The sequence below is a fragment of the Marmota monax genome, unplaced genomic scaffold (genome assembly GCF_021218885.2).
Source record: "Marmota monax isolate L192 unplaced genomic scaffold, Marmota_monax_Labrador192_F-V1.1 WCK01_AAM20220418_F8-fsc00095, whole genome shotgun sequence".
Classification (NCBI taxonomy): Eukaryota; Metazoa; Chordata; class Mammalia; order Rodentia; family Sciuridae; genus Marmota; species Marmota monax.
In genome coordinates this window covers 6,784,425-6,803,594 of record NW_026695244.1, presented here as the reverse complement: position 1 = coordinate 6,803,594, position 19,170 = coordinate 6,784,425, and the positions used below count along the sequence as shown (strand labels likewise).

Genomic DNA, 19,170 nt, shown 5'->3' with positions numbered 1-19,170 from the left:
TATCTAGAGGTGAGCCAGCCAACATTCCTCATCTGCCCCATCACTCATTCATTCATTAAAGAGCCTCTGTACAGGAATACATACTCTCCATCCTCATATCAGTGACCAACACTGAGAAGCCCAGATGTATGCATTCGCTACAAAAGAACTAGCTTAGAACAGAAGCAGACTATCTCTCCCTAGTGGGAGATTTCTTGTTTTAAGGTCAGTACTTGCTTATTGCTATGAGATAGGATCATTTATTGATTTATATGTGAAAGGCAATCGGTGCCATGTTAAACACTAGGATTCTAAATCCTCAGCTGTCTGAGTCTGAATCTCAACTAGGCCAGTTACAAGCAGAATAATCCTGGGCATGTTTTCTAACCCCTATCAGCTTCAATTTCATTTGTAGAAGCAGGAAAAAGAAGATGGGTTTGTGTGGGCACTAAGTGAGTTAGTACCAATGAAGCCCAGTGTTTGGCATATGGAAACCTTTAAATAATAGCTGTGATTAAGGTTCTGGTACTCATGGTTGGGTATCTGATCTCTCTGGTGTCCTTCTATATCAGGATTTCTTAACATTCTTCTTATTAACACAACATTATTCTCCACTGTGTGCATAGAAAGTTGGAGTTAGGGACTGTTGTAATCTAGCATTGTAGGATGTTTAACAGCATCTCTGGCCTCTAGCTACTGAATTAAAATTGATTTTCTCCAGTTTGACAATACAAAAAAAAAAAAAAAGTTTCCAGATGCCAATGTCCCCTAAGAGATGAAATTACATCTGGTTTAGAACCACCACTCTATTCAAAAAGTATAGATAATCAAGCATCTATGTGAATTATTAACACGATGTAAACTTTGCCTGTTTTGGACAACTAATTATAACAAAGGGTATGATCTGAGGAACCAATACAAGAATCTGAGGACCTATCCCTGTGAGCCCCACAAGCTCCTCTCCACATCCAAAATGCCACCTCAGGCCTTTTTCTTGTGGCTTCACATTAACTCCACTCAGGGGCATTTTTCACATCGTGAATAAGGAATTAGCAGGGCGTCTCAAAGGAAATGTAGCATTTACAAAATGAGACTGTAAGAGTGTTTTAAAACAGATCTTTGGGATTTAACATAATTTTTCTTCAATTGTTTTAACTAGGAGATAGAGTTGTTTTAAAGAAGAAAAAAAAACCTTCATATGTCTAAACGACCTTTGATTCCTTTAGATAAAACATCTCCTTAGCAACAGCTAAAAACCTTCCCAAGCTAAAGTTTAAAACCCGGTTGAATACTAATCAGATTATGTAGAATTTCCGGCAACTGAAATAAATGGGCCTCTTACTATATATACAACAGGGTACTGTGCTCAGGCTTGAGGGCTTTCTCCAGGGCTCTTTGCTGCCACCTGGTGACAGACAGGGATCACAGCCCAATACCCTTCCCTCTTCCTCAGAGGAAGCTGTGTTTTGCTGATACAAAACTTTTTTCTTTTGAGGACTCTGGACTGGGCAAAAGTTCACCTAAGGGCCTTTATGTAAGTCAGGGATTTTTACAGCTACATTCTGATAAACAGAAACTGCTTTACTCGATTTAAACTGTATGAAAAGCATAAATCTTCTTTCAAAAAACAGAGCAAGTAATAAAAATATTCTTCAGCTCCATTTGATGGAGAAGGGGCAGCAGTGAGAAAGGAAAGCAGAGAGAGTTAGAGTGAGTACATCAGAGCACGGAATAGAGACCACACCAGCACCACTGCTTTCTTCTCTTCCTGAAGCCACATCCCAATGTCTGTGTGGCCTCTGATAAATAATTATTTAACACCTCTGATCCCCAATTCATGTTCTCTCTCTCCCCCCACCCTCTCCCCAATTCATATTCTCCCCCCCCCCTCTCTTTTGGTAACAAGGATTGAACCCAGGGGTGCTTACCACTGAGCCACACCCCCAGCCTTTTTTATTTTTTGAGATAGGGTCTTACTTAGTTGCTTAAGATCTCACTAAGTTGCTGAGGCTGCCCTCAAACTTGTAATCCTCCTGCCTCAGCCTTCTGAATTGCTGGGATTACAAGTGTGCACCACCACACCTGGCCCCAATTCCCTAGTTTTAAACAGGCACACCTGAGTAGGCAGGCTGACTCCCAGCCACACCAGGTGCTCCTGAGAATTGAGACCATGATGTACATGGTGTCATGATCAATGACCAAGTACATACATGATGGTGGCATGGGGAGCTTTTCCTATCAGTACTAAGATTTCCAAGTCTGGCCCCACCCAGCATGGCCACCTCCTTCCTCTTGACGGAGGCTTGTCCTTCCTGCTGTAGGCCTGTCTGTCTTTGACCCTCTCACACTTCTTCTCATAGCTGCCAAGTGTCTTCTCCTCCTGAAGAATGCCCAGACTGAATCATGCAGAAAAGAGAAAGTGAATTTATGACAAGGAGAAGGACCTATGTTTTCAACAAAAGTTCAATATCAATAAATATTAATAAGGAATTAAAAACATACTTTCAATATTAATGTGGGTAGTATAGTCTGAAGATCGTCAATCTTAACCATGTCCAATTAATACTTACCACATATGTTTAAAGTACAAAGACCAAGCAAACAAACCAACCCACCAAGTATATGAAACAGAATAGAATCAAGAGAATTATTATTTACTTTCACATCTTTGTAGTTTTGCCTCAGATGAATCTCTAAGCAATATGTTATTTAATTTTGCACATAATTTTAATTTTATATAAGTAAAATAACGGCAAATGTGTCATTCTATGGCTTTCTTTTTTTTACCCCACATTACATTCAATAAATTTACCCATGTCATTAATGTAACTGTAGTTTATTATTACTGCATATTGCATTTTACCTTAGGAATATGTCAATGTACTTGCACATTTTTTTCAGTCTTATACATTTGGATTATTTCTTTTATATATCTCTGTTGTGTGGAAGATGTCTGTGTGGTGTATGTCTGAGAAATTGCTAAACTGTAAGGTATGAGCATCTTCAACGCTTTTCAAAAAATCAAAATGTTTTTCCAAAATGATCATGCCCATGCTATCACCAATGCTGGTTACCCACACTGATACTTTCAGACTTTTAAATCTGTTAAATACATGATGGTGTTTTGCTGTGCTCCTGATCTCTAATGGACAACTGTTTGTATGTTTCCTCTTCTGTAAAGTGCCTGTTAAAAATTTTGTCCATCTTTCTGTAGAGTTACTTGTCTTTCTCTCTCTTTTTCAATACAGTCTCAATTTTTGGAGAAACTACTATAGGATAGAATCAGCCAAGTCATAGATTTGCCAATACTTACAACATTTGAAATTTACCCTTTGTTTTCATAAGCATTAAAACATTTAGTAAGTATAATTTTGCAACACCTGAATCACATTTGCAAAACTTCTTAGAAGTATACAAGCTATCTTTGCAGATTATGAGTCCACTTTTATTTTGGCAAATATGATTGATATAAATACATGTCCAAATGCTTTGACACTGAAGGCCAGAAACTCTCTACTTTCCATCCTGGAGATGATCATAATAATGTTTTGAAAGTTACTGGTCCAGGCTGAGAGGCAGGTGATGATTACTATCTATACCCTTCATTCCTAATTATGTACCCCTCCATTGGAAAAGTTCCTATATCCCTGTAAACATTCTCATCTTCTCCTCTCAGCCTTACAGATAGAAGAAATTTCTGTTGAATGTGCTTTGGCATTCAGTCAGCACACGAATTGAGAAATAATAAGTCTTTTATACTGAGATAATGAAGATATCAGTCAACAGCTTTAGAGTTAAAAAGAGAATGTGATTAACTCTAGATTACAATCTAAATTTCATCCTAAAGTACCTAAAGCTAATTTATGGCTCACATGAGTCATGAGGTTATCAGGACTAGAAAGATTCATAGACCATTTGAGCTGGAAATGTCCTTTAAAATCCTCAGTTTCCCCTGTGGGTGGGGAAACTAGAGCATGCAAAACATCAATCTTACATCTACTTAGTGAAGAACTGCAGAAGAACAACTTACGAAAGCTGGGCATGGTGGTGCACGTCTGTCATCCCAGCTTCTGGGAGGCAGAGGCATGAGGACCATGTAGGTAGGTCTATTTGTTCAAGACCAACCTGGACAACATAGTGAGACCTTGTCTCAAAAAAATATAGTGACTTATGCTGGGCACAGTGGCGCTTGCCTGTAATCCCAGCTGCTCAGATATATATATATATCTCCACTTTCTTTTTCCTTATATCTGACACACATTATTCTATAGGGCTATAATCACAGCCATAATAGCCCTATATGGCTATATAGCCTCCTTTTTAATTATTTTCTGTGTTTTAGGGTCATCTTTTTTAATAGATTATTTGCTTCTTAAGGTTGGAGGTCATAGTTGATGCTTATGGTTAATTCTTTACAGTTCTCACTGTGAAGGAACTCCCCAAAATATTTTTGCCATATTACTTGTCAATAAAAAGTGAAGGTGAAGTTTAGCAGTGCCTCTGCTAAGGGGTGTTATAAGCTGTTTTGTCAACAAAAAAGAACACAACTTCACTTTTTTTCCTATATGATATAACAGAAACCCCAGAGTGATACTAAAATACAGAAGTTTACTTATATGAAAGGAATTGGGAAGTGGGCAACCAGTTAGTACCACAGTTTCACCAAATTGTGAGGAACACAGGTTCCTTTCAGGTCTCCATTGAGTCATTTCTACAGTGTGGCTGTCAACCTCATTATCTAATATGCTTGCTAGAGCTCCAGCCATCACATTATGTTTTAGGCAAGAGAAGATGAAGAATTGACTCCTTCTTCTTCTAAGGAAATGTACCATGAATCTCAGAGAACACTTGATCCTATGTACCATTGGTTAGCACCTAGCTGTATGGTCACACCTAGCTAGAAATGAGGATTTAGGATATAGACCTTAGCTGAAAAGAGGACATCTAACTAAGAATCAGAAAGCGAAAGATGGCTCTTGGGAGGCAGCTAGCAACCTCTGGCACATGATCTAGGCCACACCAGCCATAAGATTAAGTCAATTTGCTGTGAACAAAAATTTTGTTTTTCTGGGCTGGGGATGTGGCTCAAGCGGTAGCGCGCTGGCCTGGCATGCGTGCGGCCCCGGTTCGATCCTCAGCACCACATACAAACGAAGATGTTGTGTCCGCCAATAACTGAAAAATAAAATGTTAAAGTTCTCTCTCAAAAAAAAAAATAAAATAAAATAAAATAAAGCATGGTCCTAATCCTTAATTAAACAGAAGACCCAAACACTAGTTTGTCAAATACTTTAAAAAAATTTTTTTTTTGTTTTTCTAATTCTTCTCCCAATAGATTGAAGGGATTTCAACCCTTTAAAGTGATCCATTAGCCAGTGCCAAGAGTAGCCAGATCTTGTCTCACATGCAGGAATGTTACTATCCAAAAACCACCACATCTCAACTTGGAAGATAACAGGGGAGAAAAAAGAAATTGGTCTATCTTACGAAAACTCTTCCAGAGATTACGTTATCATGATATGAAACCAGCATAGCCTTTATTTCAGAGCCTGCTAAAAACACCAACCAACCAACCAACAAACAAACAAACAAAGAAAAATCATAGATTAATTTCTTCTGAGCATAAATGCAAAAATCTTCAACAATATATTAGCAAGTCAAATCCAGCCATTAAAGGGATTTTATTCCAAATATACCAGGGGAGGTTAACACTAAAGAATCAATCAGTGTTTTCAGAAAAAAAAAATATATATTTTTTTCAGAATATATATATATATATATATATTCTGAAAAAAAAATTTTTGACAAAATTCAGTGCCAATTCATATTTTTAAGAAAGCAACAAGTTTGAACTCCGGATGGCAGGGTGTCCATGTAGGTTCATGCTTGTAATGGACCACCAAGGAGCAGGAAGTTGATAGCAGGCAAGTTTTTTATGAATGGGGACAAGAATTTACTGTCCCTTCAGTTTTTCTGTGAACCTAAGATTGCTCTTAATAATAAAGGCTATTAATTTTTGAAAAACTTAAATGGCAAAGGTGATTAAATTTTATGTCGTGTGCATCTTATCACAATTTTAAAAACCTAGCAAACCAAGAAGACAAAAGAATTTCCTTATTTTGATAAATTATTTAAAAAAAAAACTACAGCAAATATCAGACTTAAAGATATATTCTCCCTGAGATGAGGAATAGAGCAGATACTTGCTATTGCCATTCCTCTTTCTTTTTCTTTTCTTTTTGGTACTAAGAATTGAACCCAGGGCTTTACCACTAAGCCACTTCCCGGCCTTTTTGTTCTTGATTTTGAGACAGGTCCTCACTGAGTTGCTGAGATTGGCCTCAAACTCAAGATCCTCCTGTCTCAGTCTCGGTGTGTTGCTGGGTTTACAGGTGTGCGCCACCCCTCCTGGCTATACATTGTATTCTTAAAAGCTCACACAGTGAGTACTAAGTGCTTTTACCACAAAAATGATAACTGTGAAGCAATATACATATTAATTAGCTAGTCTTAACCATCCCATAATGTATACAGCATATACTCTAAAACATCACTCTGTTCATGCCTCCCTGGGATTATAGGCATGTGCCACCACACCAGGCATTGGTCCTCTTTAATATTGCATTTAAGATCTTACCCTGTGGGGAAAATAAGAAAAAATAAACAAAATTAAAGGATAATAGAAATAAAGAAGAGTGTCTCTGAATGGGGTAGTGCACACCTGTGATTCCAGCTACTCAGGAGGCTGAGGCAGGAGGGTTGCAAGTTCAAAGATAACCTAGGCAATTAGCAAGTCCTCTTTCAAAGTAAAAAGGGTGGTGGATGTAGCTCAGTGGTAGAGGGCCCCTGGGTCCAATCACCAGTACTAGAAAAAGATTTTTAAAAAGAAAGGAGAGAAGAGGAAAGGACAGGACAGGAGGGGAGAGAAGAGAGGAGTCGTTCTTCAAACGTGACATAATGGATACTTTGAAATTCCAAAAGAATCAGTAAACTAGGGCTGGGGATATAGCTCAGTTGGTCAGGTGCTTGCCTTGCATACACAAGGCCCTGGATTCAATCCCCAACACCACACATACACACACACAAACAGAAAAAAAATCAGTAAGCTAATATATTAATAAGTGAATTTTAGTAAAGTTGCTGGATACAAGGTCAATATGAAAATTAGTTTATTTCTATATGCCAGGAGTAAAGAGAAAGCAAAATATAGAATTGATGCCATAGACTATAGTCACAAAAATACTTAGGAATAAAATTAATAAAACATGCACAAGGATTGATACATTGCAAATGTTACTGATACTAAAGAAGGCCCAAAAATGAATGAAGAGATACAGCATGTTCATGGGTTAGAAGGCGTGTTATCATTTAAATCTCAGTTACCCCTAAAATAATCCAGAGATGCAACTCAACCCCAAGCAACATCCCAGAAGCTCGATCTCATTCCCTTTTTCCTTTTTCCCTTCTTTCTTTTCTCGGACATTGAAAAGCTGATTATAAAATTCATTAGGAAACACAAAGAGCCAAAAATAACCAAAGTGATCTTGAACACGGAAAGCAAAACTAGGAGACACAGCAGGTATCAAGGCTGACTGCAAAGCCAGTTGGGGAGGGAGGGGTTAAGGAGGTAAATATTCTATGATTCCATTGAGATTAAGTACAAAAACAGAAAAAAATTAATCAAAGTTATAAGAAATAAGGATAATATTTTTCCTTAGAAGAAAGACAGTGGTGTCAAGGAATAATCACGGAGCTTTAAGGGTGCTTGTGACCGGGGTTTTGACTGCGTAGGTTGTTCTGTTAATGAAAATCCATTGAGCTATATATTTATGATATATCCATTTATTTCATCAGAATTTAATGAAAGTGCATAGCCGTTAAATCTAGCAATTCTCCATGTAGAAATTTAGTTTGTACTTAGATATGAGGTGTGGGGGGGAGATGTTTGCTGCAATGTATTTGTAATAAAACAAATTGAACAAAACCTCAAAGTGCATTGATTGAAAAACAGTCACATGCATTGTGTACTTTTGTAATGTGGAGTATATAGTGCATGCATTAAAAAACTGAGTCACATCAGCATCTAATGCCAGGAAAAAAGAGCCCTGATATTCTTTTACAAATTGCAAAATAGTATAAGAATATAGTCCCTTTCATTAAAAGAAAAAAATCCCTCCAAAAAATCTACATAAACCACACAAAGTATCTATAGCTAAAATTCTATGGAAATACAGATTTATACCTACTTTGAAGGGATACCAGTTAAATGGGTACTTGACCATTACCAAGGTGATCATTGAAAGTTTGGAGTGATCGAGTAGAAAAACCACTGGCCTGGAAAACTAAAAATGAGCATTTATTTTCTTATCATTTTCTCTTAATGTTTGCCTCAATAAAATATATAAAGGGTGTCTTATTAATAAAATGGCACATTTCCTGAGATGCATACACAAAGAGAATTGTGTAATCATCTTGTACTTCTTTGAAATAAGAGCCCTTCCTATAAATAAAAAAACCTAATCTCTATTGATGAGAAGGCAGAAATTTGCTGATTCTGCAAGAAGAGGGACTCTAAGTTCAGGCTTCCTGGCTCTGATTAGTTAAACGTCAGCAATTCACTCAACCTTTGTCTGGTAGATAAGGTAGGATCCTGTAGAGGAAATGGCAGCCCAGGAGCTGCCATGGGCTCTTGTATACAATGACCAGGCTGGGAAATGGTAATGATGTAAATAATAATTCTCATCATCATCGTCAAATCTAAAACACAGTGCTGTACTATGTGCTAGACACTTTTCTAAGCATTTTATATATGCTAACTCTAATCCTTGCCACAACGCTATAAGGCCAGTATTATTAATATCACATAAATAAGCAGGCACAGAGAAGGTAAGCCACTGCCAAGGTGCAACTTGTTTCCAAACACAGCCATCTGGGCACCAAAATCCATGGTGTTAACTACCAGTCCCTTGACTAGTATTAGTCAATGATATTTGAGGGTCCAGTATGGGGTGGGCACTTTGTAAGGCACTGGATGAGCTCAGTGGCCTGCTTTCTCCCACCCTCCAGTCTCTTCCCCACATAGGAGCCACAGAGGTCTTTGATTTAATTTTGTTTCTTTTGTGGCACGTGCTGGGCAAGTGCTCTACCACTGAGCTAGGCCTGCAGCCCCAGCGTGATCCCTGGGTTTTCTGTTTGTTTGTCATACAGGGGATGGATTCCCAAGGGCACCTTACCACTGAGCTACCTCCCCAGCCCTTTTTTATTTTATTTTTAATTTTGAGACACGGTCTCACTAAGATGAGGAAGCAGATGAGGTTCACAGATGAAGGAGCAGATCACTCAGCACTGGGGTTAGGGGGACATTGGGGCAAGTTTCTCAGTCTCTGAGGCTGGCCTCAAACTTACAATCTTGCTGCCTCAGCCTCCCAATTTGCTGGGACGACACGGGTGTGCCACTGTGCCCAGCCCAGAGTGATCTTTTTAAAATCCTAAATCAGATCTTGTCACACTACTGCTTAAAATGACTTGGCTGGCTTCCCTGCACCTGACTGACGGAGACCTACGTGATCTGGTGCTTCCTCACTCGGTTTCCCACCCCACTGTCTTCCCTGCTGTGTCTGGAAAGCTTGAGCTTATCTCAAGAATGTCCCTTTTGCTTTGCCCACAATGGCTCTCTCCAGCTCCTCCTCACCAGGCTGCTGTCCATCCTGTGAGCCTGGGCTGAAACCCCACTTCCTTCTAGAGGCTCCTCTGTCCATTCTGTTTGAAGTGGAGGCTGCCCTGTAACTCCCTGTCTCCTCATCTAAATGCACTCATTTAGTGCATTTATTGAGCTCCTCTCCAGGTGTCACTCCCCTGTTGTCCACTAGTTTATTGTTTCTCCTCACTTGCCTCACGCAGCTCCAGAAGGACAGGAGTCCTGTCTGCCTTACAAACACCACAGCTCCTACAGCACGCCTGGCCCATGGCAGGCTCCCACAGCACACATGTTGCCTGCAGGGCAAGTCCCAGCCTTGAAGACACTTCCAGTGTAGTGCAGCCCCCAAGGTCATGACCAACTTCCATCCACTGGCCTTGTTCTATGGGACTCCATGCTTTAAGTTCACAGATGAGGCAGCAGATCACTCAGCCATGGGGGTGGGGGGACTTTGGGGCAAGTTTCTCAGAAAAGGGGATTTTTCTCAAAGAAAAAGTGGGAGCCTCCAGGGAGAAAAAGAAGAAAGGGCTATTCAGGAAAAGGAAACTGTGAAGAGCGCCAGGGTGTGAGGGGCATTCTGGGCAGTGGGAACCAAGTACAGGAGCAAAGGCTGTGTGTGAAGTTCATGCTCCCTGAGTTTTGTGTGCCTCGGTGATGGATGTTATTAACATCTAAGCCCCCCGCGTTGGTGAAACAGAGTGCAGTTAAGAGCTATGACTAACCGATGTCAACCAAATGAAGCTCCTGCAGCTTGTTAAAGCAGGACTGTTTCCTTGCAGGTTCCCCGAGCTCCACTCTTCCGCCTCTCTTTGCACCCTTTTGCCATGTTAACGGCACCCAAAGCAGCAGAGTATGCCCGCAAACAGAGTAAGCCTGTTTATTTCCATCTGTTTCGAGAAATTTTAAATAAAATAGGATGTGGGCTCACAAACAAAGGTTAAAATTGACATGGTAACTCAGTTTCTAATTGAATTAAAAAGAACGGGGAACTTGAAGGACTTGATTCACACACACCCACACCCCCATCACCCAAATCACAAGGTCTTATCTGTCAGATTCTTTGGTGGTGGGAGCAGAGTGGTCCAGAAGGGGAAGATCTGAAACTGTGGGGGGCACATTTTTTTTTAAGTTTTATATACAGATGCGGTTACTCTCTGTGCCTGCAGGTGTCAAGTTAAGAAGGGGAGCAATGAATAAAAATGCCACCAGTGGCTCTACAGAGGAAGCAAATGCCAGGAAGTGGAAGTCATCAAAGTGTTTTTCCGGCACATCACCAAAGAACACAGTAGGTTTAAAAACAATGAATTGGACCAAGCTGAGACCAAGTGTTTGGGGAGAACTCTGCTTATATTGTGATTAAATTTTGAGCCTTTGGAGTCAGGTGTTCTGGATTTGAATCTAGAGCCTGCTGCTTAATAGCTGTTTGACTTCAGACAGGTACTTAACCTCTCTGTACACTAGCTTCTTCCTCTGCAAAATAGGAAGAATAATGGTACTTATCTCTTAAGGTTGTTGAGATGACTGAAGATTCTACATATTAAAAGATTAGAAGAGTGTTTGGCAGTTAACTCTAAATAAATATTAGCCATAATTATCTTTTCAGCATTTGAAAAATACTATTTGCACCAGACATAGTGGTGTACTCCTGGAATCCCAGTAACTTGTGAGGGCTGAGGCAGGAGGATTGCAAATTCAAAGCCAGCTTCAGCAACTTAGCAAGACCCTGTCTCAAAACAAAAATTAAAAAAGGGCTGGAGATGTGACTCAGTGGTTGAGCACTCCTAGGTCCAATCCTAGTGCCAAAAGAAAAGAAAAATATTATTTGCAAGTTAATTGGCCATTATTCTTAAATCAAATAAGTATATGAAAGAGGTTTATTTTATTCCTTATGAGAATTTTATTTCTTCCTGCTTGGCATCTCCCCTGCTCTTGCCCTGTCCATCTAATTTCCCATTTTTATGTTGCAGAATCAGAATGGTCAGAAGTGTACAGGGCTGGAGGGAATGAAAAAAGCAGTTCTTTTTCTTCCTGTTCTGAGTTCTCAATTATAATGTGCACAGTGAACACAAGTTCAAAAAGAAGTCAGAGAGATCAAGGTGGCCAACATAATAAAAGATAATAGGGGAGAGAATCCGAGAAGTGAGAAAGGCTGGGATATTTTAGGGTTCTAAGGTAGAAAAGAGAGAAGGAAATTTTGAAAATTGTACATTGAGATATGAATGGGTTTGTTTAAGAAGCATAAGTTTAGGGCTGGGGTCATGACTCAGTGGTAGAGCACTTGCCTAGCATGTGTGAGGCACTGGGTTCAATCCTCAGCGCTGCATATAAAAAATAAAGGTCCATCAATAACAACAATAAAAAGGTTTAAGAAAAAAAAAAGAAGCATACATTTAAACTTCAAATGCATTTTTATTTAGTTTGGTTGCTGAAATGAGAATTTCAAAAATATAATATGCACAGTGAACACAAGTTCAAAAAGTGAACTTGTTTAAAAAGAATTTTAAAATGTGACTCTCTTAATCAACTGAGCCACATGGGGCTCAGTATTTCTTTAGGTTCTGGAGGCAAACTATTGATTGATTAGATCAATTAGTTTCTCATCATAGAAACTGCTTTAGGAACTGCCTGGGCTTTAATAAACATTATTCTAAAAATAGAATAATTGCTCTATGGAAAAATCAACACCATATTGAGTTTTGTTCTAAAGGTATTTGCTAGGATGAGATTTGAGAGTCTAGGTTTTCTAGAATATATCTTTGCTTCTGAAGAATTTTTTAAAGTCAAATGAGGTCATTTTCTTACATGATTTTGGAGACAGCAAGCTGAAGAAAGCAAAACAAGGCAAGAAACAAAAATAAAAACCAGAAATAGCACACACAAACACCCTGCACACATGTACAAAGTCATAGACTGATAATCCAGACTAAGCTTATACTGTCAAGTATAACTAATTAAAACAAATAAAAAGCTTAAAAAAAAAACAGATCCCTGAAACAGGGATTCATATACTTGTTTGGATCATATATGGATCCTGTGTAATGAGAATGTAATTCTAAAGATTAATTCAGTGGTGTTTTGTTTGTTTTGGTACTGGAGATCAGACCAGCGGTGCTTAACCCCTGAGCCACATCCCCAGCCCTTTAAGGTCTCACTAAGTTGCTGAGGCTGGCCTTGAACTTGTGATCCTTCACCTCATCCTCCCTAGTCCCTGGGATTACAGACATGCACCACCATGTCAGGCTCATTTTATTTTGAAAATATAGTTTCATTCCATACATTTTCTTCTACAACTGCCACCCTAGGACTTTTCAGAGAGGGACCTTGACTAGGTATAAGCAGGGTGCTTGGCATACTTGACAGAAAAGAATTTCAGAACATGCCAGTCAGAGACAAAAGATTTGTTTAGGAAAGGAGATATGCATTCAAGGGAGAATGTGGTTATCTAAAAAGAAAGACATCTTTTGGGGTGAAGTAAGAAATACACATTCGAGGGAGAATGTGAGCCATCTTCAGAGAGATGGTCATGAATGACACCAGATAGAGAGGGAACACTTAAGTTTAAATTCAAAGCAATAGATGCAAAATTAAAAATAATATACTCCAAGCACAATACATAACTGCTAAGAAACTAAAAATGATTTGCTGTGGGTAGGGTTTGTTAAAAGAAGTACAACTTTATTTATTTATTTATACTTCGAAATAATTTCAAGCTTAGAGAAAAGTTGCAAGCATAACTCAGGGAACCCATACATACCTTTTACCCAGATTCATCAATTGTTAATACTTTATTTCATTTGCTTTGCCATTTTCTGTCTCTTACCTCTATGTGTATATAGTTACAAATGTATAATCTTTCCTTAGTCCTTAGAAGTTATACATAGCCTATCACTTTGTCCCAGAATATATCAGTTTGTATATCCTAAGACCAAAATCTATCTCTTACACATCCATGATCGATTTCAGAATATCTAACACTGATACTTTTAATCTATATAGCAATTTTGTTGACAGACCTAATAATCTTTTTTAAGCATGTTTTTCATTCTGCACAGGATCCAGTGTGAGATCACATATTGTATTTTGAGAAATGTAACTAATTTCCAAATCTATGAGAACAGTTCCCTGGAAATTCTTTTATACCTACATGCAGCTACTACATCTTTGTCAGTAAATTGGTATCTGATATTTGACCTGAACTTGCTATAGATTGGTATTATTTGTGTGCATGTTCTATTGATGTCTTGATACCAAAATCATCCTTTTATTCTGCAGGTCACTTAGAAACTTGGACTTGGACCAAGGAACTTCATAATAGAGTCTCTGGGAGCAAACAAGAAACATCATCTTAAAATTGCATCTCTTGCTGGCACATTTTTCTTTACAGTTGGCTTTTGATTCAGACAGCTCTGAAAGTTATTATTGAGGTTGAGTTTCTTCTCTTAGAAGCATATTGCACAGCAAAATTTTGGTAAAAGACAAAAATGTGTGTATCTTATGCTACTTCATTATGACTAAAAGACTTGGAGAATTCAGAGTACCTAATATTTCTATGTCAGGCTGGCTTTGTAGCACATTTTACAAATATGTAGTATTGAGTATTGCACAGTAGTACAGTAGGAGACAGTTTTCCAAAGTTTTAATGCAAAATAAAATTAATCTATCCTTAATTGATTTAGCTATGTCCTAAAATGAAAAATATTTAAAATTGCATCAATATAGTTTTTTGTTTGTCTGTTTGTTTTGGTATTGGGGATTGAACCCAGGAGCTCTTTATCTCTGAGCTGCATCTTCACCCCATTTTGATTTTTTTTTTTTAATTTTAAAACAGGGTCTCACTAACACACTTAGGGGCTGGCTAAGTTGCTGAGGCTAGCCTCAAACTTACAATCCTCCTGCCTCAGCTTCCTGAGTCACTAGGATTACAGGCATGCGCCATTACATTCAGCTTCTCATCAATAGAGTTTTAAAAGAAAAATGGATGCAAGTTTTCTCTCAGTAGAATATAAGAACTACTAGGAAAAGAAAATGTTCTGTTCTTTCAGTACTTTTTCAAAATGCCGACTAGGCACATGGTTTAGCCTGTCAAGATTTGTAATGACAGTTGGATCAAATGAATATCAGTACAGATCATACCTTTCTCAAGGTTTGGGTATGCCAACTTTCTGAAGAATAGTTTCCTTAGCATGTGCAAAAGCACCTGTGGGGTTTTTTGACTGAAAATGGTGATGTTTCCATGTGGGCTTGTGGCTGGGGCGTCCAAACCAGCCTTTGCACACTGGATCTGATTGTAGTTGTTTTTGAGATTTACCAGGAGACTTGCAACATTAGGAGGGAGAAAGGAGTGGGAATTGGCAACCTGTGGTCACTGTAGACACTGTCAGGGGACTAGCCTAGGACTTTGTACAGATTTTTTTTTTTAATCTAGCTCTGCTAGTTATGAGAAAAGATCTTTTCTTTGTGGCTATTTCTGTCTCTCCTTTTGCCATCTGCATACTGGCTGTAAGTGTTGCCTGAGGGTTTTTGCAAATAGCATTGTGAATGTGCTGCTAGCCATAGTTAGATATCTTTCTGGAGTCCCTCCATTGGTCTGAAGCACAAAGGTGTTTGATTTCATCACACCACATACACAGGGGATGGGATGACAAAGGACCATCTGAGGTTTGGAGCATCCTCAATCCCTGCATATCTGAGGAGTGCTTCCAAACATGTCAATTGGCAGCAATGGAGAAAGCTCCTCAGGCAGTCACCTGGACTCAATGAAACAGTAACACAAGCAAATCAAAACATGAATTTTAAAAACAAAAAGCAACCCTAGAAGAAGGGCCGTGGCAGAAGGGGAGTGAAAGCACATGTGGGTTTTTTTTACAGAAAATGGTGATGTTTCCATGTGGGCTTATTGTCCTGCTCTTTGAGTGTCTCAGACTCTTGGGAGATAGCTTTATTTTTAGCTTGAGAAGTGTTTACTCTCATGACAAAACATATCTATTTCCAAAAGTGCTTTTCACCATTAACTCAAATTCATACATTTAAAAACTAATGTGATTATTGTTATCACATGAAATTGCAATATATGTTTATGATAGAAACTAAGGAAATAGAAAGCAGCAAAAGAAATAAAAACATAAAACTGAGACCTGTAATCTTTCCATTCATCGATAACCATGATTGACATTTTAGTATATACACAGTTCTAATCATTTTATCCTAAACATGCTAAAGTTTTTAAAAATCAAAACCATATTATGCTGATGAAGAAATGCAATTGTCTTTTGATTAAAGGATATTTTAAGATCTTTTGTTTCCCCTTTGCACTTCAAGTCCTTCTGGAGTTCATATGATTTCCGGTGAGCTCCCTCGGATGGAACCACCAACCTCCATCTCAGCAGCCTCTATAGGCGAACTGCAAAATGCTGGGCATGTAATGTATTTCTAGAGAGCTGCATAGGATGAGAAGTGCGCCCTTTGTCTCCAAGGTCATAATGGCTCTGCTGACTTTAATTCCTTTCACTGGAGCTAATGAGGACGACTCGAAAATGCCAGAGAGAATGAGAGCCCCCTGCCCCATGATCCCAAATGAAAAAAAGAGAGAACACAGAAATCCCCTTACGCTTTACCCCCACGTCGCTTTTGTGTTGTTCTTGCCAACACAGCAGCCATCCTGATATATATATATATATATATATATATATATATATATATATATATATATATATATATATAATCAGCTGCCACACTTGTCCCCATCACACTGGACGCTGATCATTCGCTCTCCACAACTATGGGGAAGGTGAGCCAATCCAAGTGTCATACATGTCTATCAAGTGTCTACTCTGTGGGGGATGTTCCTTCAGGCTGACCATGTGCTGTCACCTTGTTCCCACTGCAGATCATATTCTACGAGGACCGGGGCTTCCAGGGCCGCTGCTAAGAGTGCAGCAGCGACTGCCCCAACCTGCAGACCTACTTCAGCCGCTGCAACTCCATCCGCGTGGACAGCGGCTGCTGGATGCTCTGTGAGCGTCCCAACTACCAGGGCAACCAGTACTTATTGAGGTGGGGGGACTACCCCTCCTACCAGCAGTGGTTGGGCTTCAATGACTCCATCCGCTCCTGCCGCGTGATTCCTTATGTGAGTCTTGCTTCCACCTGACTGATGTGAGAGGTCAGCTCCTGTCAAGTTGTTTGTTCCCAACAGTGTACTAGAGCTCACTGTAAAGACAGCAAGATCCCACCTTCAAATATTAATATATATATATATATATATATATATATATGTATGTAAAATTGATCTCCCCCCCCCAAAAAAAAATATATATATATATATATCCTGTAATCTATATTTTTCTTCCTTAAGGACCTCAACATTTCTTTGGAGAATAAGAAATTATGACCTTTAAAAATAAAAATTGGCTGAATAGAGATATAGGATACCCATCCATAAAAAGAAGGAAATTCTGTCATGTGTAAAGACGTGAATGAACCTAGAAGACCTTATGTTAAGTGAAATAAACCAGACACAGAAAAACAAATGCCTGTAATCTCACTCCGAAGTGAAATCTTAAAACGTTGATCTCATAGAAAGAAGAATGGTGGTACTAGAAGCTAGGGCAGATGGTAAGGAGGGAAGGTTTGGGGACATGTTGTTTCAAGGATGTATAATCATAATAATCACAGGTAGGAAGAATAAGTCCAGAAATCTATTGTACACTTGATGATTACAGTTAATGACTATATATTGCATTCTTTTTTTTTTCCACTAGGGATTGAACCCAGGAGCACTTTACCACTGAACTACATCCACAGCCCTTCTAATTTTTTTATTTTGAGGCCGGGATTACAGGCATGCGCCATCATGCCCAACTATATATTGTCTTCTTAAATGCTAAGACAGTGGATGTTAAGTGCTTTCACCACAAAAATGATAACCATGTGTCGATACCCATATGTATTAGCTAGCTTTAACCACTCCACAATGTATACAGTATACGCTTAAAAGCATCACGTCGTGCATGATAAATATTACAAATTTACCTGTCAATTCAAAAATAAATAAACTTTAAAAATAAATTTAAAGTTGAAAGCATCTAGGCAATCTCTAATTTTAAAAAAAAAATCATCTTGCTCAGTCAAGAAAAAAGCCCACACAGGTAATTCTTTTTTAATGATAAAAAGTTAACCACCCATGCGAGAGCAATGTAGATAGAACATCTCTGATTGTACCACTAGTTCTCTTCACTACTCTCCATGACACACTGATCCAGAACCTAGAATACTGTGTTTCGTCACCTGTGGCTTTCAAGTGATCATCATCAAATAGTTTCTTAAAATGAAAGAGACAGATAATTGATTAGGATTTCATGGGTCTTGGCTCTCACCAAAGTGCTGCTTCATGTTTCTTAGTCACATGAAACATGTTTATACTTTGTGATGTCACCAAATCATGTGGCATGGCAAAGAGATTCAAGAATAGAAAGAGGCCCTGGGTTCAATTCCCAGTGCTGCCAATAAACAAACAAACAAACAAAAGAACAAATAAATAAATAAAATTTAAGCTAGAACAATTTTCAGATGCACAAAGAGATAAAAATAAGCAGAAACCCAAATTGTACAAATCACTTGGCCAAATACCCTTTGAAGTGACGTGTGGACCAGAGTAAATAGGAATCACTGTATATCATTAGTGCAAAATGGAACCTTAAAACAAGCTGGATAGGACCCAGTTCTATGGGGCCGAAATGCAAATGGGAGTTAAAATTCTATCTGCAGACACATTGATCAGGGCTGTGGAGAGTGGCTACTTACAAGGGAAAAACACTACTATTCCCTGTGTTTCAATGCTAGTTTTTGTTTTGTTTTATTTTGTGGTGCTGGGGATTGAACCCAGGGGTTTAGTGCATGCAAGGCAAGCACTCTACCAACTGAGCTAAATCCTCAGCCCTCAACGCTAGTTTCTTCTGCAAGATCTCCAGTTCACTGGTCAGGTCAGCTTTATTTTAATACTCTTCCTAATTTGTTAGAACAATAACACAAGGAGTAGGATTAGGGAGAAACTTTTTAGAGGATTGTCGGAAAAGCTCATTTCATGAAAATAAAAGGCTGACTGTGTCAGTATTGTTTGTACCACACATATGTGCCGTTCATTTTTGTTCTTTTGTTGATTATCGCAACAGACCAGCTCGCTTAGGATAAGGCTGTATGAGAGAGGTGACTACAGAGCCCTGGTGTCTGAGCTCAGGGAAGATTGCTTCTGAATCCACAATCGCTACCCTCTCAAGGAGATTTACTCCGTCCATGTGTTGGAGGGCTGCTGGGTCCTCTACAAGATGCCCAACTACAGGGGGCAGCAGTACCTGCTCAGGCTAGGAGACTACAGGTGCTACCACGACTGGGGCACAATGGACGCCAAAGTCGGCTCTCGGAGACGGGTCATCCATTTGTATGAAGCAGTGCTTTTCTTTATGATCCACATAGAGATGCAATAAATAAACTTTTTT

At 38.9% G+C, this 19,170-nt stretch overlaps 1 protein-coding gene and 1 pseudogene across 4 annotated transcripts in view; both read left to right on the top strand.

Moving 5' to 3' along the window:
- Positions 1-16,344, top strand: part of CUNH2orf80 (chromosome unknown C2orf80 homolog) — a 69,975-nt gene extending 53,631 nt beyond the window's left edge. For 2 of the 4 annotated variants that reach the window (XM_058578205.1, XM_058578204.1), the window contains 4 exons: positions 6,294-6,371; positions 10,456-10,543; positions 10,843-10,961; positions 13,949-16,344. In XM_058578205.1, the coding sequence (XP_058434188.1) occupies positions 6,294-6,371; positions 10,456-10,543; positions 10,843-10,961; positions 13,949-13,957 (294 nt within the window). In that variant the 3' untranslated portion in view covers positions 13,958-16,344. The remainder of the gene's footprint in view (positions 1-6,293; positions 6,372-10,455; positions 10,544-10,842; positions 10,962-13,948) is intronic. The other 2 variants (XM_058578207.1, XM_058578206.1) reach the window with 1 other exon arrangement.
- A 110-nt stretch (positions 16,345-16,454) lies between these two features.
- On the top strand, positions 16,455-19,170 carry LOC124105729 (gamma-crystallin A-like; annotated as a pseudogene).